General features: G+C 38.8%; 1 protein-coding gene across 1 annotated transcript in view; it reads left to right on the top strand.

Moving 5' to 3' along the window:
- The window catches only part of KLHL4 (kelch-like family member 4), a 41,863-nt gene that overhangs the window by 205 nt on the left and 16,697 nt on the right, over positions 1–24,961 (top strand). Inside the window, exons 2-4 of the mRNA XM_010142937.1 lie at positions 1–312; positions 23,420–23,593; positions 24,033–24,169. The exon at positions 1–312 is cut by the window's left edge and continues 5 nt beyond it. Of these exons, the coding sequence (XP_010141239.1) occupies positions 1–312; positions 23,420–23,593; positions 24,033–24,169 (623 nt within the window). The remainder of the gene's footprint in view (positions 313–23,419; positions 23,594–24,032; positions 24,170–24,961) is intronic.

Below are 24,961 nucleotides of genomic sequence, written 5' to 3'. Positions count from 1 at the left end.
GCAGGAAGGATATGAGCACAGAGGGACACCGGTTCAGAACAGGTTGAAGAACCACGCTCGGGACAGAAATGGGCTGAAGAAAAACAGCAGTCCTGTTCACCACAACATACTGGCACCTGTGCCAGGTCCAACCCCAGTGCACCACCGGTCTCTTCCAACCTGGCATCAACAGAATCTCATTGAACAGCTTCGATCAAATGAGGGTATTCCAAAAACGAGCACCGAGGAAAACAGTGTCAAAGAAGATCCAAGTAAGACCCCACAGGAGTTGCAGATGATCACAGAAGAAAATTCAGATGAATCTGCAGAGAGGTAGGACTTTTAAAGTCTGCACTTAGCAAGTACTTTTAACTAAGTTATTCCCTAAACCTGTCTTTTTTTTTAACCAGAGTTCCATCCTGCAGCAGTCTTACCTTCTGTATGTGCACACCCGCACTCAAATGAATGGGAACACTTTCATGTTAAAAAAATGAACAGGAATGTTGTCATGAAATTTTGAGCTTTGCTTAAGATATATCATTTCATAACTATTCCATAGAAATAAAATCTCCCAGTTTGTCAAATTTTCTCTATTACAGTTTACAGGGTATTAATTTTTTCCTTGCTTTATTATGTTTAAGTATGATTTAAAACGAGCCTTCTGAAATATTGTCCTCATTCTGACTTTACCAATGGGTGCAACTTTGACAAATGGGAGCTGCGGGAGGTGCACAGTCTGTGTGGTTGCCATCGAGCTGTCAGATTTCTCACTGCTTTTTTTTTACTGCCTTCTCGACAAGCATAATTAACCTTGAACTAGGTGGAAAGGAAGCTTCATTGCTTGCTTTTTTCAAGGGTTTCTTTGAAATCACATTACCTCCACAGCTTGTTTAATATACTAAGACAAATACTTTCTGCAAGGTCAGGTGAAAAAACATTACAGCTGTGAGACCTTAAAGGTGTAAGCACAAAGCAAGAGCTATTTTAAAGATGTTAATACAGAGAAGAAAATATTAATATCTGTTATTTAAGCAAGCCTTTTAATTTACTATGATTTTTTTTCAAAACTGATACAGTAACAATTTCACCCCACCTTTACCCCACTTTGGACTCAAATTATACATTTATAATGAGATTATTAACATCATTTGATGAGATTGCCATCAGTCTTTGGGACTAATTTAGATTTCTTAATTTGTATTTGAATACAAATCTATCTTACTTGAAGTCATAGTCTCTCTCAGTAAAAACAAAGCTGACAGCTTGTGTATTTTTAGCAGTTATTATTTTTCAAGTTGTACATCTGGTGTGGGGAACATCTGCAGGCTGAACAGAAAGAAAATGTGTTCCAAAATGTCATTTTGACACCAATACAAGTAGTCAATATGTACAACACAAAATCGTTACAGAATAAAATCAGTGAGGGAGGGATGTGGTAGTTGTGAATGGTTACTAGTGAACTAGTTTGTAATGGCTCAGAAGCATAATCTTAGTATAATGTATCAAATGACAGAACAAATTTCCTGAAAAATAAAAAAAAAGGTAATTTTAGGCACACCTTAGAAAGAAAGTCAATTTAATTTGAAGAAAAATAAAGAACACTGACCAATCAAAATAAGATCCTGTATCAGGTGAGAGGAAGGAGGTTAAAAAAAGCATAATCCATTCAGTTTGGAAGGTAATAAACCACTATCTTCTAAAAGAAGATGTGACAGTTTCTCCCACTGTATGTAAACTTCCTGCTAACACCTCGTGAAGTTTTGTGCCTCCCTGTTCATTCAAATTTAAGTTCTTCTCTTGAGCTGTTTAAATTTGCAGCTTTTAGAAAAGTTTTGGGAATGTATATATCCTGTAAAGTATCCTTATATTCTAGTCAGTGTCTTTTCTGCTATCAGTAAAAGCTTTTTACGCATGTTGTAGGTTAAAAACTAACACACACCTTAAAAGGCTGAATTTATAAGAAATTGTTTAGAAAGTGATTAGTGACTGTAAGTTTCTCCAGAATTAAATTTTTATTTCAAGAAAATAAAAGAGGTCATTAAAGAAGCCTTAACATAGCTCCAATTTCTTAAATATGTACCTACAGAAATCATGAAGTAAATCACTGTTCTCTTCCCCCGTGTTATCCAGCACAGCCCACACGAACTAATATCCTAATTGATTGGGTAGAAAAGAAATCCTGTGAAGAAGAGAAGCACCCTTATATTTACATCTATCTCTAGCCATGTCTAATGTATCTATATCTAGCTCTGGATATATTTTCATCTCTTCAGAACAACGACTCCTATCTTTGAAACCATCCTTTTAAATCATTTTGGGGCCACTTTTTCCTTTAGAAGATCCAAATAGTCACAACCGATCATAATCAATGGGATCTGCTCATAATCATCTTCTCGCTCAAAGCCACTGCCTAATGAATTGCAGTTATTGCAGCCATATGCTCTTCCACATTCATACCTGAGGACACCAAAGACAATCTGTTAAAATTTGCCTTTTATTCCATAAAAATCTTCAGAGTGGTTGTCTCTAATCCAGCGAGTGTACGTCTGGTCATAGAAGTCCCACTTCCACATGGACTCTAAAGCAGGACATTGGTGCCTGTCACTTGGACATTGAAAAGAGTAGGAGAGGATAGAAAGTCAGGCCAATATACCTCAATCTCGAGCAGGCTATGAAAGAAATTTCTACCAGCAGCTAAATGCTTCCTACAAAAAAGCTTGGGAAAGCTGAAAACAATATTCTCAATTTCTTTGGAAAAACTTGAGATGTCTTTTTCTAGAAACCTCAGGACAACACTTTCAGCGATACAGACGTAGCACCCTGGGGTCTGATGAAAAAAGGCTTGTTTACTGAGGGGGAAAGGTAAAGAAGAATGTTCCAAACAACAGTTCCATTTTTTATATACTATCATCAATACACTTGTTTCTGCAATCTTTTTGGATACTCCTGTACCCAAATTGAATAGTGCAAGATCAAAAGAAACCCTTTGGACCTACAGTCTTGTGCCTGAATGATTTCCCATGACAAATGACAGACAAAGTAACTGAGGGTTTAAGTGACCAAAAGTGACTTGTTTTGTAGTAGCAGCAGCCAGTTAAGGTATGACCAACCAATAACGGTAGGTGCAGAATGGATAAAGAAATTGCTCATTGGCACAAGGTTAAGTAAAGCCTCCCAGCATGCCTGGGGGCTGTCTTGTCCAGTGTTGCTAAGGGAACACACCCCACAGGTATTAGTGTTCTAGAACCACGTAAAATTTGAGGCCTTGGCATGCTGTAAGATCCTTATGGGAGTTGCACATCTATAGAGTTGGAAAAAGCTGAACGGTGGGCGATACGCATTTCGTTGACCTAGCCTGATTCCCCCTCATTCTACTCCTTGAATGGGGGTTGGGACCTTTTCACAGGTGAAAGGCAGAGAAACTAGCTAAAACCTGAATAGATACCAAGTTATTCTGTTTACTTGGACACTGTATTTCCCACTACAAAATACCATGGTAATACTAGGATGGTCAGAAAGCTAAACCTGCAGAGTATGGCCATGCAAAGGAGAGCAAAAACCTTCAAAGATTTTAGGTTTGGTTTAAAGCCAGTAGGAGCTTAAGTGAGCTCTGAGGGACCGCATGATAGATAAACTATGAGTTGCTTCTGGTTCAGAAGGCATGGTTGTGGAGTTTTGTGCACTATAGCTCATTGATGATCATCTCTGATCTCCGCTAACTGTCTGGAATCTTTCGAGGTCAGGTTCCTCTGTCAGGGAAACCTTGAAGCGGATCCATTTCTTTCAAAGAAAGTGATCCTCAGCGGTCCAGAGACATCAGCAAAAACTTGGAGGATTTGATTGCTAGATAGTGTTTGACAGTTGACAAAAACTTTGCTCATGTGCAACACATGGACACACACAAACCAACAAAGCACTGATACCCTCTCATAAGAAGACTCCATGATATTGAATTACCTTGATTATTCCCCTTGATAAAGTTGGACTCACAGCCATGACTGCACTGACCTTTCAACATGAGTGCTATCCCTAGTATTGACGAACGTTATGCTACATTGCCACATCAGCTGATGCACACTTGCTAGGAGATATGTTAAGATTCCATAAATACACTCTTGAAGACCACACGTGCTAGTAAAGCACGTGCCTGCCCCTGTTCCTTGTTGCCCAGAGGCAGGTAGATTTCAATAACGAATGTAGCATTCATTCATATGTTTTTTCTGTTTATATGGCTGAAAAATTGCTGACAAACTCTAGTGCAGTTGACAAATCTTCGATTTGCTGAAGACACATGCTTTCTAATTTCAAAGACAAAATATACTTCTAATTAACTTCAACAGAATCTTTTGATGTCATAATCCAAGCAGTCAGTACTGATGTACGTGGTGACAGATAACTGGGAAGAATATCCTCTTAAAGGAGGCAAAGCATTTTCTGGAGTGACTATTTATAATGTTCAGTTATTTTGATAATTCATTTTGAGATTAAAACTCAATTTTACTGTTGGTTTTTTGTCAGCCATATAGAAATAACCAACAGACCATTTCCCTTACTGTCTGTGACATATACATATACACACATATATATGGCTATTTCAGATATTATCAAGGGGTTTTCCCTGGAGTTGTGTTTTTGTTTCCAGTAGCAAATAATAGAGTCAAGATTTTGGCTCACATTCCAGAACGGTGAGAAAAAAAAGCCCCTCTAATTGTTGCAGTATCCCAGAAGATATTGAACAGGTGGAAATGAATAAATCAATGGGCAGTGCTTGACCCCTATTTCTTGCACATATGATGCAATTTTTTGGTTAGCTCTTGAGGCACGGATCAAGGACATGGGCTGGCATGCTGCCTTCTACTGAGCACTTTTCTGGGGGAGCCATTACACTACACATTCACTGTGCCCTCTGAAGTTTGTAACAGATATTCACTGGAATGATGTCTGCTTAATTTTTCATCACGAAAGATCATCTCCAAAATAGAAGACAGGTGATAATTCTCCTGGAGAAAATGGAACTCGTGAATTATTCTATGAAACCAGTGGTCAAACCAGATTGAGAGGGGGTTTGGCATTAAGAGTACAGTCGGGGGTATCTAAACAGAGTTCTACCACCAATGCATGAGAACAAGGCATCCAGTAAACGGAAGGACTACGATATGTCCTTTCCAGAGAAGATGATGAAACGCTGCCTTCATAGTAAATCATGACACTATTTCCCCCTCAAGAGTAAGAATTCACTTTCATGAATCATCTCTGATGTCTAAGGGAAAAGTTTAGAAATGATTATTCCTAATCTCACATAGCTGCAGCCTTTATTTTTAACTGAAAACAAAACTGCTCCAATTTTATTTTCACTGAACTTTCAACGTTTTGAAAACAGTTTTCAAAAACCTTAACTTTAACAAACAAAAGGTTTGCAAACATAATGAAGAACACTGGACATCTCATCAGACGCCATGTCAATCCCCCCATGACAAAGTTGGATCAACTATATTTAGGTGCTTCCTTGGTTATCTATAGTACAATTTAAGCTGATTATTTCCTTGCTCTTTCCCCCGTGGATATAGACAGCATATCGCTCCCCTTATTATTCTTATTTCCACACTATTCTTTACAGCACTGGTTTATACGTTTGAAAATTGCTATAAGTCTAGAAAAAGCTGCAATTACAATCTTTTCTTCAGAAGTCCTGTTCTAGACAACTATGATAATTTTCATTGCTCGCCCGACTTTCTCCAGCATGTCTGTACTTGCACTACTGTGTGCAACTGGATTTGTTCTGGTTAAAGCCTGACAATTCAAGTGTAGAGGGCAGGATTACTTACACGTCAGTCTGACTAAAAAACTGTTTGAATATCCTGCTCAGTGGGTTTGTCTGTCAACAACACGGTGCTATTTCTCATACCTGGCTTGTGATTCACGTGAAACTCCCGACTCTGTACCAAAGACCTGTTCCCCAGCCATCTGTATATTTTTGCAGTTATTTGTGCCTAAATGTAGTACTTTGGCACAAGTAAATTCCATCTTATGTTTATCAGATAGTCTCCAATTTGGTAAGTTAGTTTTCAGTTCTGATCCTTTTTAATGTCCCTGATTTACTTCAGTTTTGATCCTATGCTCCAATATACTTGCAGCTCTTCTCAGCTTGGCTTGATCTTAAATTGCAATAAAGTTCCTATCAAAACTTTCTCTTTATTTCCTCTTCCCTTCAAATCATTTAGAAAACTTATGAAAAGTCAGACTGGAACTTTAGTGGAAAGTTCCTTAGTTACCCAGTTTGATTTAGCTTCCTATTAATCAGTGAACCATTGATAATTGCTTTCAAATCAGTTTTGCACCCATTCCATAATGGTTTGCTCCAAGCAGTACTTCAGGTTGAACTTAGTGCTATTTGAGGAGACAGTGTCAATATTCTCATGCCCAAGATACAAATGACATCTACTACTTTTCTGCTCTCCATAGTGCCTACCACAACCTGTTAACGAAGGACTTCACTTTGACATGTTTTTATTGATTGATTCTTGCTTTTAGTCTTCTCTCTTATTTCTAAGTGCCTAGAAATAATATTACTTTTATACTGCAGAATTTGGCAAGAAGTAAGAGCTAGGAAAAGAAATTACGCTTCTGTCTTGTGGAGAATCTTGCAGTTTCTTTGGTACTCATATACTTCAGCATTTTAAAAAGATGATTTTATGTCCATCTACGGGTAACCAAAATGCACCTTTGCTACCTCTGGGACAAGCAAAAACTGCCTTCTAAAGGTGACCTTTAACTAAAGGTCAAAATATGAATTTGAAAATGGAGATATTTGAAATGGTTTATTTAAGGTACTGTAGCTGATCTCCTCCCAGAAGTGATGTTTGAACAGCTCATGTGGCCTTTCAGTGCTTTTGTACGCTGGAAGAGCAGTTTGCAGCAGAGGAGGGAGGCTGATATTCTGGGCAATGACGGTTGAAGTACACCCCACCCCAATGGCATCACTGAGATGCTGCATCTGCTAGTGCCAGAGATGACTTCAGCTTTACTTATGGACTGAACAAATGCATAGCACCTTTGATATCTAATATTTGTTAAGTGTAGAAAATCTGCGAAGTTATAGTAAGTGGCACCTGATGCAGGACTGACATCTAGGAGGAGAATTACCTTTTTCTCAGAAGTCCGTAATTCACGAGGAGGAACAGGCAATGTGTGGACACAGTGAACAGTAAGCCATGAGGACATTCTGACTGAAGAAATGCTGTTGCCTCATACAGGAGCTCTTGGTACAGAAATTAGAATCGATATGTCTCAAAGGCATCCTCAGGAGATTTTATTCCTACTTTCTCCTATGACATCTTATGAGGAACTTGAAAAGGCAAGCAGTATGTGAAATTAAAGTGGGTTGAAACCGTTATTAAAAAATAAAGGAAGAAGTTGCTTTCAAATTTGAAATTAATTTTATATTTAACCTGTGGAAGGAGTGGTATCTATTCAAAGATTATTTTTTTCCAAGCTGCATGAATAGAATCATGGAATAATTTAGGCCAGATGTCATCAAGTCTAGCCTGTCCTCCCACCAAGAAGGCTATAATGACAAATAACATGGCTTACTAAAAATACAGGATATTTTGCAGGCTTATGTTTAACACGCATAGTTTTCAAAGATGAATTATGATAGGCAAGGGAAAAAAATACCATTTAATAGTAATTTAACAAACTAGGACAAATCTATTAATTTCAAAATAATTTCTTTATGATTCAATTACCTTCTCATTTCCACTCCATACAGCTTGCTCTCAGCAGCAAAGACAGCTGTTAAATTACTTTTTAAAGAGTTATTACTGTTCTTAAAATCAATTCTTAATGTCTCAGAAAAGTTAAGGAGATGATTAACCACATGCGACCAATGCAGAGCAGCTTTTACAGACATACTGAACATAACCAATTGCAAAATCAACAGGAATTCATATGGTGGTTGAAGCATTCTTGGGAAAGGGGGAGAGAATTTGCTTGATTTGAAGGTGCGAGCTAGACAGTGTCCTGAAAAAAACTGATCAATTTATTTTCACTGTTGATTTGTGTCTGAATTGTTGACTCTGAACTATTTGAAATAGTGTAATGAGGAACATTACTGAAATCGTTCACATCTGAAGAAGCAAAGGGATTTGTTGTAGTCAAACAGCCAAGTTAGCCCAGTATATACCAACAGAGGTCAGCTCCTTTCATTCTGCTAGAATAAAATAACGATACTATATTTAGAGAATGACCATATGAGGTGGTAAGACACTGAACGTGGCTTGTGTATGGCATACCTGTAGGCAGGCAGGCTAAATGAATACAAAAATGAAGCTGGGATTCACAGGAAGACCGTAAGGTAAGTACAGGAAAAAAAGCCTTTAAGAATAATCTCTAAAATAAAGCTGTAACAGAATTCCCTCCTCTGTGAAATCAGACTCAACCTCAGTGACTGTATCATCAGATACACTGGCACGAGAACTTCCCACACAGCTCTGACAGCAAATCTGCACCAGTCCACCCCCTTCTCTCCTTTTCCAGTGAAACTGTAGTCAAATCTCAATGCAAAGCCAATCAAATAACAAACAGATGCAGACTTTAGAGCCTGGCTCTTTCCAACAACTCTGCCCATCCAATAATCATCAGGATAAAACAGCTTTCACTTCATCCTAGGAACTGTTTCCATTCTCTACCATAGGTCAGGGTATTCCACTAAAAGCCTGTCTAGAAGTTCACTAAAAGGTTACAAGAAGGATAACTAAAGATACTCAAAGGAACACCCTACCTGTAGCTGTTACTTCATTTGCGGTTGAAATATATGGTATGGCATCTAAATATATATGGCATGGTGTCTGAATGACTTCAGTTAAATTGTTTTGCCAGGAAATATGCACAGTATTCTCATGCTGCATTCCACCCTTGCGCGAGGCTGCCTGATTTAGAAATGAAACTGCACGTGAAAAGTACAGGATTTAAAGATTTTTCTCGGCTAAAACCCATTTAGGCTAAACAAACATATTTATTGGAAAATAAAACAATGTCTGATAGCTGGTTCTTTCTTCGGTTTTGCTATGTATATGTATTTTGAAATTCTTGGACAAGAATCTAGATATCCTACCTGTATACTAACATTTGATTTAATCAAATTCAAGCTCTCCCAGCCAGCTTCTTTTTAAATGTATGACTCCATGACTACGTGCAATAGGATCTGAAAATCAATATCCACAAGTTATGTCTCAGATGCGTTGCTCACTCCTGACATAAAGATACCACTTTGCCTCTTGGTACCAGAGTTTACTCATGTTAAAGGTAGCATTTGATACCCGTTTTCCTAGGGACACAGTAAGAGCTGACCTGTGTTTTCAAATACCAGCATTTGCCTGAAAACTGCTACTAAGTTGCAAAGCAGAGTGCAGGTGCAGAACCGTTGATGCATGGTCCTGTATAGTCCCATAGTTTATCTTCTCATGACAATAACAGCACAAACCCCAAAGTCCACTAATTTAAGTTTCTTGTTACAAGAAGCAGTAGAGACCACCAATACGCTTCTCATTAAATGTTCTGAACAGCCAGCAGAGGGAATACATTTGATTAAGTGGATGGCCACTGCCACCACTTGCTATGCTTCAGTTTACCTGATAAATTAGAAGTCAAGAGGAGGGGGGGCATTCTTGCAAGAAATGAGTGTTTTCAAAGCCTGTTCATTTTAATAGAAGTTGAGAGAAAACGAAGAACCTTTTTGAACTGGGCAAATATACCTTGATTTAAATGGAAATCGTGAGCAATCCACTAAGAAATCCTAGGAGTTGGAGAAAAGCTATTTTAAGCTATTACATATGGTTTGCGTTGCCAGGGAAACCTCCAGTGTTCATTTAGCACAGATGCTCAGGAAAGCTCTGTGGCTCCATGTCATACCATTTCAGAACGTTTCAGAATGCGAAGAAAGAGAGGTGCACATATACACACGCGCAGACCAACACACCTCTGTAATTTTACCTTAGTCATGTTCTACATCTTTGGTGGCAGTGAGTTCTTTGCATTTTTACCACGACCCCAGTGATAAACCAAAGCTTTGTCATTAAAAACCTCTGTTTCCAGGCTGAGGAGATTTGTTCCAACATTTCCTTCAGTTTTGATCCGTTTGGGTTCCTGCTTTAGATACCCATCTATTTAAAGGAAAAGATTTCCCTTTGCCATATAGGTAATGAAAACGCAAGGAGAAAGACCAGCTCAGGTGATGCCATTTCTGGCCCTCCCGTTTGATCCTAGGGCAGATGCGACTTGCCAAAACATATCATACACCTGCTCCACGCAGTCTGTTTCAGGGCTTTACAACCCTTTCTGTAAACACATTTTTCCTGACATCCAGCCTAAACCTCCCCTGGCGCAACTGGAGCCATTTCCTCTCATACTGTTACTTGTTACTTTGGAGAACAGACTGACCCTCACCTCGCTACAACCTCCTTTAAGGTAGTTGTAGAGTGTGATAAGGTCTCCCCTGAGCCTCCTTTTCTCCAGACTAAAACATTTTGTGAATTCAGCTATATGAATTATAACCCCTGTGCAGGACAGACCTGCAAATCTGTGGAGAATCACACTCTGGGGACACTGTACATGCAGGTCCCATAATAGGTATGTAACTGGTCTTACGAGTAAGCTGCAGGATCAGGAACCAGCTTCAGAGAGTTTTATTATTGGACCTTATGGGATGCCAGGAGCCAAGAATTTTGAGTACTAAACTTCTAAGGCCTTTAAGTTTTACTTACAATTTAACAATGATTTGTAGCTTGAACCCTCATCAACAAAATAAAGAGAGACATCAGGAAACGATTTTTAAGAAAATATTTTTAGAAAGCTAAAAATTAAGGCTGTCTATGCATGCACTACCAAAGGTACCCCTTAATTAAAGACACTTGACTTGCTTTTATTCAGTAAACCAGAACCATGCTTGCTGATAAAGAAGAGAACAAAGATAATTTCTAAACAAAGAATATGTTGTCCCACAGTATGAAGTTATGTTTCTAATGGATATATATTGATCTAAACAAACATTAGTAACTGTAGAACCAAAACCTGCCAACGCTGCCTACTCACAAGCCATACTGTTACTTACAAACCAGAGGGCAATATTAGAAAGAGACAGCGGGTTAGAGATTTGTAGGGCTTTAGCAGTACCAGAAGAGGTTTAGATGCAGAAATTAACTCTTGCTACGTAGTAATTTAATAGGAGTAATAAAAAGCATCCGTTATTTTGGAATCGCAACTACAGATTTCGGGGTCATGAGGTGCAATTCACAACACAGGTAAACACTGAACTACGATTGTATCAAGAGTGTTAAACCATATGTAATAATTATCTTTTAGATGTCTTCTAAATATCTGTATAAAACATTTAAAGACTAAAATGCTTGTTGTAAGTCATGATTTCCGTGACTGCCTCACAGAGGATGTTCACAGAAGATTGCCTCCAGTCTATCCACAGGTCACTCCGTTTACAGAAAACTGCACGTAAAGCCAGAAATTCCCTCCCACACCACTACTTACCACCCCCACCCTGCTTCTGTGGGCTAGTACAGTGGCTTAGGATGGACCTTTGATCTTTCTGTCTGAGATGCTTGACCTAGTAAAGTCATCCAGCAGTACAGCCAGTGCAGTCCCTTGATACAGCTTGTCATAGCGGATTTACAAGCAGCCTAAGACAGGTTCCTGGGACGTTACGGTGTTGCGATCACACAGGAGCCAGACCGCTCAATCAGAACACAACAAAGCAGTGAGAAAAGCACAGGAAGGTTGTAAGTCAGGACTAATTTTTTGGCTTAATGTGTTTTTTTCATTCACTTAAAGGATTCCCAACTCATCTATATAAGAAATTTAGTGCAACTTGATGCTACAACGTGCCAATAAAGTGGCTCTGCATGATGCTCCCATGGGATGCCACAAAGCAGCAGAGCTCATATGTGCCTCTTATTTCCTCATTCAATAGGTAGCTCAATACTAGTCAGCTGTGCAAAGTTTCATCAGGCTTTTTTCACTCAGTGTTGCAGTGAATTTGAACCTGAACTTAATACAGTGAGTAAGAGGAAAAAGTCAGGACCTGAAGGACAGTTTGGCCTGTTCAGTGGAGCAAGAAAGCTCTGATAGGTTTCCTAGCAAGCTATCGAGCTTTTATTCTTCATCTAGAATCTGGAATTATTACCTTATAGATTTTAAACAATACATCTGGATTGATACCTTTGAATTTTCACAAGTTCTTTTCTTTTAAGTCTCTACAGTTGGTAAAACATTATTTTTTGCTGCCTATATGTCAAGCCATTAAGTGAAAAGCTGTTATTTCACTTCTACTGGCTACCACTGTGACATTTCATCAATCAGTTGATGGTAAAACCCACAAATGTTGCCCTTTTCTAATAAGCAGCTTTCAATATTTTATTTTATTCATATTTTAATATAATTTTGGAGAACAAAATAACTGAAACAGGAAATTTCTAATCTCTAGACTCCTAACTTACTTATCAGTTACTTCTTTATTCTGTAAACTGTTGCTGAGATCTTTTCTTTTTTCCTATGCTCCAAATGCTCTCTCCCAAATGAAAGACAAATTTCTAATGTAGATTATTTGGAGGAAAGACTTGCAATATATTAAGGTGATCCACACTCATGGCAAGACAGAAAGTTCAGACCTCTCCAAAAAAAGTTCCTGACCCAGAAGGAACTCAAATACAGTTTCAGCACTGTCTGTTGAATTTAATACATGAAGTTTCATATTGAATTTGGTGGGAACATCAATTTTATGCAATAAACCAGCATTCAGCAGACAGTGTCCAGCACAAGGTGAGCAGGAAAGGCTGACCTGCCCTTAAAACATTTTACTAGCTCTCATTTGATTTTCTCACCGGTGGAAACATGGTCAGCAGCAACACAGTAGAACATGCACAAAGATTAAGCAACTAATAGCGATTTTCTATAGCCATAGGAGAAAACTGTGTGAGTAACTGAGCAACTTTCCAAACTATCATAACAGACCATAATAATTTCCAGAGGAGCATCGATGCTTTCAGGACAACCTTAAAACATTTAGATGGTAACAGATAAGTGTTTACCTTAATCTACTTAAAGCCTTTTTACCCTCCAGCTGAAATCCTTGTTAAGTGTATTATCTCTTTCCAGTTTTTTTAAATTACCAGGAGTCACAGGATTGTAAGATCACAGGGTAACGTGGGCTGGAAGGGATCTCAGGAGGTCTCTAGCCCAATCCCTGCTCAAAGCAGGGTCAGTTGTGAGATCAGCCCAGGTTGCTCTGGGCTTCATCCAGCCAGGTCTTGAAAACCTCTACGAATGGAGACTGCACGACCTGGTGAGCAGTCCTTAAGGCTTAGCTTGCAGCATATTTTCACTGAAGCATACAGATTACAAGCTACCTAAATAATAAACTCCTTCTTCAGGAGGCAAAAAAAGGAATCTAGAGGCAGAGTTGTTTTTCCTATCAAGATTAGATATGATCACATATCACATGCTTCATTTAGCTATCGTTATATTACAACCTCAGAAAAAGTTGTAATACATATTTTATTGAATAAACATGATAAAATTGCTCTGTTATTTTTTGTAATATTACATTATAACGTGATTTTGCCTCTATCCAGCCCAGAATAGGAATAATACAGGCACTGCAGGAAAAAATCTGTCATAATAATACTGTAAGCAATATTTTCCGCTGTTCGTATCATTCCATTTGTACCTTTTAGCCTTTCTTTATTTTTCTTTTGATTTCATATCCTACTTTTATGTAGATTTCCTGGTTTTATTCCAATTCAATTACAGTGAGCTGAGGTTGAAACAGACCCTGGCTTGTTAGAGCAGGATAAATGCCAAGGCATCAATGACATCAAGAGCACAGGGTTTCTTAAGACACGTTGTCAGAAATAGATTAAATACACTTGATACTGTCAAATGAAAGTAGACCTAACAGCCTATCTGTAAAGGTTACAAAGACGATTCTCTCTATCTCACAAGGATGTTATGGACTCACAAACAGAGGCTTCCTCAAGAAGGTGCTGTCTCAAGCCCCCACTTTTCTGAGCAAGCACACTGGATGCTTGGTGGACATTAATTTCTGACGTTAGCAAAATCACCCACAATACTGAATACTGAGATAATTCTCAGATATTAAAGAAGTGAAAGCTGGTGATCCAGGGTAAGAGCAGCAGATAAAGCACAGTAGTAGTCTACGTAATTTATAATACTAACATTTCCTTCAAGCGTACATGGAAGGGTATTCAGTGTATGCTGGTTTTATTGTACGACTTTAAAGCCCATCTACTCAGTTGAGCCAGATGTGAATACAGCAAGTGAAGTTATTTCAAAACTTTTCTAGACCTCGGTCTGAGTTACTTTTTCTGACGCAGAAAACCAGAAGATAACAACTAGCTGGAGAATTCTTCAGCATCAGCATATCTGTACACACGAACATGTAGAGATATTTGGCTGTAACAGAGGAAAACGTCTCAGGGAATAACACCACAATTTAAAAAGGGAAGAATTAACCACGGATAAAATTATGTAGCTACAAATCTTTACAGAATAGAAAACTTCAGTGTGCCTCTCAAGCCTGCTCTTTATCTGTGAAGCTGACTATACCCATACGCACTTTCTCTCTCTCACCCTTTTCTAATACATCTGTAATTATGGTGGGGTGCACTGGCTAAATAGGTTAAAAATCACACATTTTTTTTTCCATTGCAGTCGTGTTTAGCTTTGAATCAGGTATCCAGGACATCAGCTGAATCAGGCAGGAGATATTTGGGAACAAGACCATAGAATTTTACACGACTGGGGAAGCATCACAGATAGCAAAGTGATAATTAAAGTGTTTTCCTCATTTCAATGAAACATCATCTTGGTATTGCTGAGTTAGAATCCAAGCAGATAAAAGTAGAAAAGAAAGAGATGCAAAAAATTAAATGGTCACGGCAAGCACAAGAATAGGCTTTGCCTTTGACAAAGTACAGAGAAGAAGTGAGAAGCAAGGATTTAGGAATTATGGGGGTGGTTTGAGTTTTCATAAATCAAGATGTCTTTAGAAATCTCACAGCAGCATCCATATGCGATTAGCTGCAAGGCTGAAAGTGATAAGGGCAAGGATATTTGCTGTTGAGACTGTTACTCTCTTTCAAAATTCTGTTCACTGGAGATGGAACCACCTCCCATTGGTTTTTTTTCTTATACTTTAATCTCCCAAGCTCCCCTTTTGCCAACAACCGTGAAAGGGGAAAGCGTAAAGCACATCGTCTTCCCCATGATCTCTTTCTGCAGGACTCTTTCTGGAAGGTGCTTAATGAAGTAAGAAACAGGAACTGACTGACTTTCACCTGGTAATAGTCATGCTCGGATTTAAAACAAACCCTTTTTGCCATTGGCTAGAATTTTATTTTGCGTGTCCTCTAAATCAAAATGCCAGAAGCTCGTGTCCAGCATTTAGTCATTCCTTTTTGCTTGTACATTTTGACAGCTTGAGATAATGCTCTGTTGTGCCTTCTGGTCACATCATATTTTGTTCTGTAAAAGGATGATATTAAATTATCTAACAATATTATCACTAGCCACTAGAAAGTTGTGCAAGTAGCAGTGAGCCACACTGAATTCCTCCTTCCTGACTTCTAATCTTCCTCCAACAAAATCACGTACTATTCACGTTAGATTAGAAATCACGTATTGCAGTGACGATCGCAGAACGCTTCTTGTTGGAGTCCGTGTCAATCAAGACAATGAAATACTCCTGATAGTTTACATTATATCAAGGCTCGCAGGGTAAACGTACAATGACTAAGAATTGGTTTCTGCAATTTTCTTATCCCACTATGGCATCTGCCTAACCTGTGTTAAATACCAAGGTAGTCATAAAGGAATATCGTGCAGACTTTACATCTGATTAATTCTGATTTTCAGCAGTTCCTTTGGAGTAGGTATTTTGAGGTTACAAGTTATCTATGTAATAAAAGATGAGAGGTTTTATATACATGCAAAGAGAGAGTAAAAAGTGAACTCTCGCACTGAGAAAAAAGGGTATTTGAGGTAAGCATCCCCCGCTACATTTGGTGTTCTCAGAACAATGGTTAATTTTCAGGTGGTAATATATGCACTCCTACCTTGTCACCCGAAAAGTTCCATTAGTTAGTATTCTCTATGACATAATGTAAATGAATAGAATGCTAATTCTCGCGGAGAATAATGTTCTTGAATTGTGATTTAAGACGGCATTAATTTGAGTGATTTCTCTGAGACTCTTGCTTCGTCGCTGAATACAGACATGTATCTGTTATAACAAACCACTCATGGGTGTGCAGGCAGTGTGCTCTCCAGACTGATTAGATCTTGGTAGAGCTCCAATTTAAGAAAGTATCTCATGCTATGGAAATAAGCGTTCTTAAGTCAAGCCATTATAATGTTTGTAGTAAAGTTTCATATTCAGATTAGTCTGAATCAGGAAGAGAATCATTATTTAAATTGAAAACTCCTACTACATTACAAATTCTAACGCTGACGGGTCGCTATGATTAAGTCCCTAGTTATATTGAGTAATCCAATGACCATCAAGTATCAGAAGGAAGATCTGCTGATTATTGTTCCTACAGATCTTTTAGTGAATTCTACAATCCAAACCCATTCACTAGAAATCTCTTTGTTCAGCTGACACCCTTCGGGCAGCTGTCTCAGCCGTGGATCTTACTCCAGTTGCGCTGCTCTACCTCCCAGAGTGCTTTTGGGAAGGCACTGCAGGGCACTGCATGCAGAGCCACAGAGGACCATAGTTCTTGCTCCATGACCACTTGAACCTATGAGAAGTGGAGGGCCAGCTGACGCCTGGTTTTAAAGCCTCTTGAAATTTGTGAATGGGTCTGCAGTAATTGCTGAGCAATTTTCAAAGTTGAGCCCAAAACTCAACCCATATAGTGACTCTTGAAAATGGATTAATATAATAGTGAAATTTTTTAATGTTTGTCTTCAGCAGTTAAACAAAATGTTTCACAAATTACTATAGTGCAACCAAAGAAGATCTAGACCAGATCTTACTGTGCTTTTACACAGTAATAAATTGCAGAAACTGCTTTCTGTGTACATACACTTATCCCATGTCTGCATAAAGCTAACAGCAAGCACAAAACTCTACTGTAGGCACAAGATACCAATAGAGGAATGCATGAGGCTTTCAACAAACTGTCTTCCTAGCAGCAAAAGGTCAACAGCTGAGGGAGTACACATGCTAATAAGAACAATCTGCACTGCAGTGAACCTGGAAAACAATTTGGTGATTAACCTTCTCTGTTAAAAACAAAGCACAGAATTTCCAAAGGAGAACCGCTTACTGGGGAGTGTGTTTGATCTACCCCTCTTTGTAAGATGAAATCATGATGTGGCCACAGCTGACAGAAAGCAGAAAGAGCTGCACAGTGCTCAGGGGCTCTGCAGTTTATTTCCAGCCTGTTTTACGTTGGAACTGCCCCACCAGGTTCGTGCTTTCTATGCACAGGGGAACGCAAAATATCATAACCCAAATTCATCCTGATACGCATCGTAATGGCATTCATCTGTGCATTAGCATGTCTGGGGGGGAAGAACAAAACTCAATTCAGCTACAGAACTTTCCGTGGTTTGCTGAAGCTCCCGAGTTTAATGACATGCACTCTTGTAATCCCAAATGGGAAACGTTACCGTAACGAATGCCAACTGAGAAAACTGGCAGGTTTACGTTATTACTAGCAATAAAAAATTATTAAAACCAGGCAGTTTCAAGAGCTCCAAGTTCTAAAGGAAGTGTCAGTTTAAAGAAGTCAGCAGTCTCTCCGTTACCTTAAATAGACATTTCAGGTGCTTATTTCTTTATTTGCTACATCATTTTCTGTCATTGTTACTACCCCATGTTAAAGTTACTGCTTCAGCAGTCATTAACATATAGCACAATTTTCCATGCTCTCTTGGATCAAAGGTTTTACCCATACCCTAAAATCTTCAACACAACCTTGTATTGCTACATTTACAAAGAATAAATAATGAAGGTGACAATTGCAGTCAAAATTCTAAGGCAGAGGTTGGGACAGTTACTGATGTGGTGTAATTCTATCAGCAAGCAATTAGAACAGGCACATCGACTCTATCATTATTTTATCTGTGTTCAGAAACGGCTTTTTAACTGAAATATGTGTCTCATTTCTCAGCCAGCTGAGGTGTTTTATCTCTAACAGATGCTTCAGTCCTATAATTACAGGGAGGAAACCAGCATCTCTCAACCTCCAACCCCACGACATTGCCCGACAGGCAGAGGGTCAGAGCTCCAACAGCTGCATAGGGGAGACTCTGCCTACGCAGGGGCTGCTGCAGTTTTCTTGAATAAGCAGAAACAAAGGAGAGGAAAAAAAAATTGATGAGTTGCCTTGTAAATATTGCTGCACAAACACCCTGAATTGATGAAGTTGCAGTTTTGTCTCCTGCCTTGTCACTGCTAAAGCACATACAGAGCACCACAGTGCTGAGGTCACACTGATGCTTTCAGCTGCGATAAAGTCCTTTGGATGTCTGTTGTCTCTAACTGGTATCCAGTTTGCTGCTGACAGCTGGTATGATTTACAGTGCGGGCTAAGGTGCTCCAAAACCTAAATCTGTGACACCCATAACTGACCTGTTACTTGATTAAGCCGAAGTCCACAAATATTAGAGCAGGTTAAATAGGTACATTCAACAAATAGCCAAAAGAGGAGTGGTCACCATAAAAACATAAGTAACAGCCTTTTTGAGAACAACATTAAAACACTGCATTTCGTCACCCGATTTTCAGGCAATATTATGCTTCTAAGCTTCCTTATCATCAGCTTTACTTGCTGGTCATACCTAATATACCACTTTAAGACCATACTGAATTTTAAAAAGGACATGACAAACAAATGACATTTATGTTTCATTACGTTCTGATTAAATAATGAGAAAAATTGAATTTATCCTTTATATATTGATTAATGAAGAGTGTGGTGCTGATTACAAAGAGTACTTTATGAAGACAGAAAATAATTTTAACGTAATTATAAAATTTAAAGAACTGTAGGCTTGGAATGAATCACAAAACTCAATTATGCTGACCAAAGAAAAAGTAAAATTTTACCTTCACAACACCATTTTTGAGTCAGGCATCTTGTCTGAGGTCCAGCAAAATCCAGCTGTTACCTCAACTGCCATTCATACGGGTTACCTGTTTCATACAGGTAACTACTCTCACCTCTGAAAAGTAAAAATTAGCCTAAATTTCAATAAGGACAAGGACAAAGATGGCTCTCTGATTTTAAATTCTGTCCCCAAAAGTTAGCAATGTAAAAATTAAACCCTGTTCCTACCATATGCTTTCTGTAAATAAAAATACTGGGCAGCATCAGAAGCAGAGTTTGCCCGGAACGCGTTCAGAACATCATCTGCCTTTGAAAGCACCTCCTGATAAATTTCAAGCATAGCTACAGAAGTTGTTCATTACACTTAAAACATGCCATCCTGGCTGGCTTTTAAAAATGTCACGCGAAACAGCGTCAGAAGTCATCCACCAGTCAAGATGACTTCTGACAACTAATGTTTTTCTCCCAGGAAGCTTTGTTATGTTGTCAGAAAAAATAATAGAACTGTTAGGATATGATTCATTCTGAACAGCCGTGCTGGCTGGTATTTACCTCCTCGTTAGCATCCAAAGGCTTAATGCTTTTTGATTATTTCTGCAAGTTTTCAGTTTATATTGCCTAAAAAATTCATGTTTCTTCTTTTTCAAAATGGAACCGTATTTTCACTATCCTTCACAAATCCTTACAGAAAAACACTGAAAGCATTTCGCTTGGCTCTCTACCCAAGATGAAATTCACAGAGCTCAGCTGCTTTGAAATCATTTAAATACAGATTTATCTCTGCTCTCTCTAGGCTTATCCATGTTCTTAAGCCATTATTACGAATGCTAATGGTGTTAACACAACACGGCATCCTAGTGAACACCACGGCAAGGATGACACTAAGCAGTTTGGGTTTCTGATTCTTTGGAACAGCTCATTGACAATTTTCCCTCCTGACTCAGTGGCAAATGAATTCCTTGGTTGTTTCTGAGTGGGTTCACATAAACCTCGAGTTCTCTTAACGGGGTATTCTCACCACATCAACCCAAACCACACAGAACGAGATATGACAGGTAGACATCCACACTAGCAGCTATCTTGCCTGTGTATTACAGTCCACAGCACCCCCTGATATAATTCAATACAAAAGCACCAGTCTCAAGGATATTTTTATTGACTACTTTCTTTCAGATGCTTTAATCTCTGTCGTCTTTAGTTCACTGATTCCCAGTCTATATTCTGAAGGTCAGCTCTTGTGTTCTCTGCAGTGGCAATTGTACACTAAGGACGATGTCTAAATATTTATCTTTGAATTTAATTTTTCACTTCCATAATATACTACAGCTACCATTTTGAACCAGCAGCGGGAGATAAACCAGCAATTAGAATACTAATGTTAACAAAGCTAATGGAGCAGTTCTTTTCACTTCAAGTATTTTTCAGTCTCTGAAGACCTTTGTCTTTGAAATAATTAACTATGTTAGTGATATTTCTGCTGTAGTTAAAGGTCACGCTACGAAACATGTTTAAAAAAGCACCAGGACTGGGAAAAATTATTAGACATTAAGTCCCTTGTAAATATTTGCACCTTAAAAATGATCACTTTAGCTACAAGTGTACACACACTACAGGAAATCACTGATTTCAAGAAACGAGTGCTGTGCATTTGCAGTAGGGATGGTTGGGTATTATCTCAGTTGACTTCTGCAAACATCAAGGGTAAGTGCAGAGCAATACATACTTAAACACAATACTTGGAGGGGATAGGGCGAATCTGAGAATTTGAAAGAAGTTCTGAAAAACATTAAAGAAAGCTTAAGAGGTAAATAGCAAAACATGAATATTACTGAGTATGAATTTGGCATCAAGTAGCTGATGCAAAACTAATGAGCATATAATCCAATTTTGCAGCTTCTTCATTTTCAGTGAAGCATTGAAGGAAAACAAATAAAAAAGTACGGCCATTAAACTCGCTGAGACAAATTAATTTTTGTAAGCTGTAAACTACAAAGGAAACACAGTATAGGTGAACTTGATTTGCCCCTTTTTCTTTAAAAAAATAAAAGAGAAGAAAACGCATTTGAAATTGTAATAAAGAGCTTCAAAAGAAAGCTTTGAGAGTTTACGGCACCGATTTGGTGTATCGTGAGGTGTCTGCAGTCAGCAGTATGATCTGAGACTGCCAGACAGAAACACACGTGCACACACACCACGCGTTGGAGGATTTCAGATGCATCAGCTCGCTGATGTGTACGATGACACATACGTACACCTCAAGGCTGATGCACCTCAGTTACACCGGTAGTAATGTGTCTCTACAGACCATAAACGATCTTACATATCCAGTGAGCCTGGCGGGGCCAGGTCTGAGTGAACGCAGTGGGCTCTGGTGCGTCTGAAAGGCATCAAATCGCAGAATCACGGAATCATCTGGTTGGAAGAGACCTTTAAGGTCATCGAGTCCAACTGTTCCCCCTGCACTGCCAGGGTCCCTAAACCATGTCCCTCAGCACCAAACCCACACGGCTGTTAAACAACTCCAGGGATGGGGACCCCACCACCTCCCTGGGCAGCCTGTTCTAACGTCTCACAACCCTCTCTGTAAAGAAGTTCTTCCTGATGTCCAACCTAAATCTCCCCCCGGCACAAATTGAGGCCGTGTCCTTTCATCCTGTCACTTGTTACACAGAAAAAGAGTCTGACCCCCACCTCACCACAACCTCCCTCCAGGTAGCTGTAGAAACCAGTAAGGTCTACCCTCAGCCTCCTTTTCCCCAGACAAAACCACCCCAAAATACGCTGGGGATCCGAAGGGGTTTGACACGCCAGTGCCCCAGAGATGCCACATTCCAAATGGGCTGTGGAACATCTATAAACACGGTACAGCAATCCCAGAAACTAACTCTAGGAAGATTTTCAGAGGGAAAAAAGGGGTATGTCTGGAAAACCCCAGACACATGACAGCCACACCAACGGTGATTTTGTTCTGTACCATTTGGAAAAGCACAGTCAAACAGTAACTTTCTTGTACTGCAGAGACAGAAAACTTTCCTAGGTCGCCATTCAATACTACATTATAATTTGATTTCTAATTATTCCCCTTGAATTCTGATTAGCTACTTAATGAGGTATGATCTTTGAAAATGCACAATCTAACTTATCTCTAGTTTCTATAACATTACTAATTCAACCTGATTTACTCATTTTTATTTCTATTTTTTCTGAACTAGATGTTCAATTGTGAATATAATCCAATATCCCGCTAAATTTAATACATTAATTTCACCAAGAGATTTTATCTCTCTTAATCATTTATGAATATACATTAACGGTATCAAAGACAACCACTAATTTTAGTCAGCCATCTGCCATCATTTCCTAGCTGGACTTGGAAATTTAAAAAACAGGTGCTTAATATTTTAATAATATATGATACTAAACTGAGAAAGTGTTCTTCTAAAACAATCTTTAACTAAAACACTGCTGAAGATTGCAACGTTTTCAAGAATGTAATATATGTGTATATCAACAAATGCATTACTATTTTACTAAAAACATGACTGTACAAAGAATGTTTTTCTAAGAAAATATCAAAAAGGCGTTCCGATCTGCAACAAAATCCGTATTAAAAGACAGTGAGAAAGGAGGTCTTAGAAAAATAGTATGGGTATTTATAAGCGGGACTAACAGAATTCTGGAGTAAGAATGATAGATTTACAACGTATGTTTCCATGAAAAGGGAGAGAAATGAGTTTGCCTTTATTATTTGCATTCAGATTCTAAAGGCTATCTAAAAGGTGATATACAGATTTCCTCAGCTTTCAGCTGGTGATTTGTCTAGAATTATATGGTCCTCGTCAAATTGTCTTCTGATTCATTCCATTTAGTGTACAAAGTGTGAAGAGAAACAGAAGACCTAAAGGCACATAATGTCCAAAATCTCATACCACAAGATATTTCAGCTACTAGTATCACAGGAAAATAAGCATGGTTTTTATGTGTTCTGTTTGTGGATGGTTGGGAGGCTGCATTTATCACATCAATGCTGTGCAAACAGTGCAGCACTGACACAACAGGAGGTAGAAAACTCTGAGGCATCACCCAGCCCAGTTAGCTGTGGAGAGCTGCAGTTTATCGGCAGCCTTATAAACGAAAACCTGCAGCTACCAAACAGAAACCAACGGAAGGCGGCACAGCAAGACCAGGACCAGACCTCATTGTAAACATTTCTGTACTGCTCCTTGAACAAAAGTTGTCTGAAGAACTAACTGGCATTTACAACACCACGCTCATCCCACTGCCTTCCCTTGCAGGCTGTCAACCACCAGCAGCTCGCTGCTTGGAATGAACACCAACGGCTCAGATGAGTATTTCCAGTCGACAAACCACGCAGAGCAAACTTTCCGCAAAATGGAAAACTATCTGCAGCAGAAGCAGCTGTGTGATGTACTTCTTATAGCTGGAGACCAAAAGATTCCAGCTCACAGGTACACGTCCCAGAGCCTGAAATGTCCAAATGCTCTGTCAGCATATGCCTACCCTGCTTAATTATGAATGAACGGCTGCTGTAATTAGGACATTGACTAACAATGGAATAAAACGATGTGATCAACTTCTCATATTCATTATTTCAAATAGAGTGAAATTAAAATATGAACCATTGATATTGTCCAGATTCCCTTCTTGCTACTGCCAAACTATAGGGAGATCAGTGAAGAAAATCTGCCCCAAAGAGCACTATGGGAGAAAATTAGATTACTAATTACCCTTTTAACGTTATTGCTTACTGCTCTATGATTTGAATCCTCTGCTGAAGACAATGTTTCTATGGCACCCACAATTTAGTGTATAATAATACTGAATTTCATGCTTGTTATTGAGATTATGAAATAATTTCCAGTCCTCCTAAAACGCTTTTATTTCAAGGTTGGTTCTCAGTGCAGCATCTGATTATTTTGCTGCAATGTTTACTAATGATGTGCGTGAAGCAAAGCAAGAGGAGATCAAGATGGAGGGGGTGGACCCTGATGCGCTGAAAGCCTTGGTGCGCTATGCCTACACAGGTAATTCCTCCTCCATTACCAACATCATTGTTGTAAAGAGAGATAAAATCTATCCAATGTATACGTAATTGTTATTTCTTCCGTTTCATATAGCACCAAAATACATGTGCGACTCATGCATACATGATGTAAACCTTTCTCTAGAGAGGATGAATAAATATTACTAGTTTATATAACTTATTCTACAAGATATGCAGAAAAGCTAACATATAATTTCCTATTGACCATCTTGCTCTGACTATATAGGTATTATTGAAAGAATTTTAACAAGAGAAGAACTTATTTTGCCTGTATCCCACCTCATGTAGTGACACAGAAGAGTGTACTATGAACCCTCCTGTCATGGGCAGCGGTAGAAATGGTCTGCCTAGATGGCAGTTGCGTGACTTACTGAAGCTCTTGAGGAGGATAGTGAGAAAAAAACAGGAATGAGATCGTACCCTGGCGTAGAGCAACTTTTACCACAAGAAAGTGCCACCACATTCTGAAAATGGTTTCCTTATGTTCTCATGAAAAATTACAGAGTTTTTATCTTAATAAAATTAAATACCTTATTTTAATACCAGAATGCTGTATATATTTTCCCCCTCATTTATTTTCTCCCATTTTCAACATCTACACCTGTATTGCTGAATCCAAAACAGCTGAACCAAATAGCTAAAAAGACCAAGTCAGAGAACTGTGAAATCCCTTTTGCTGCTCTGTAGCGAACAGGGACAAATCCTGTTAGTGTATATTACAGTTAGAAACATCCAGATCATTCGCACCTGTGCAGGTGCTGGAAGTCTGCTC

The sequence above is a fragment of the Buceros rhinoceros genome, unplaced genomic scaffold, assembly GCF_000710305.1.
Source record: "Buceros rhinoceros silvestris isolate BGI_N320 unplaced genomic scaffold, ASM71030v1 scaffold19649, whole genome shotgun sequence".
In the NCBI taxonomy this organism is placed as follows: Eukaryota; Metazoa; Chordata; class Aves; order Bucerotiformes; family Bucerotidae; genus Buceros; species Buceros rhinoceros.
The sequence above is the reverse complement of the archived record's forward strand: the minus strand, read 5'-3'. Positions and strand labels throughout refer to the sequence as shown.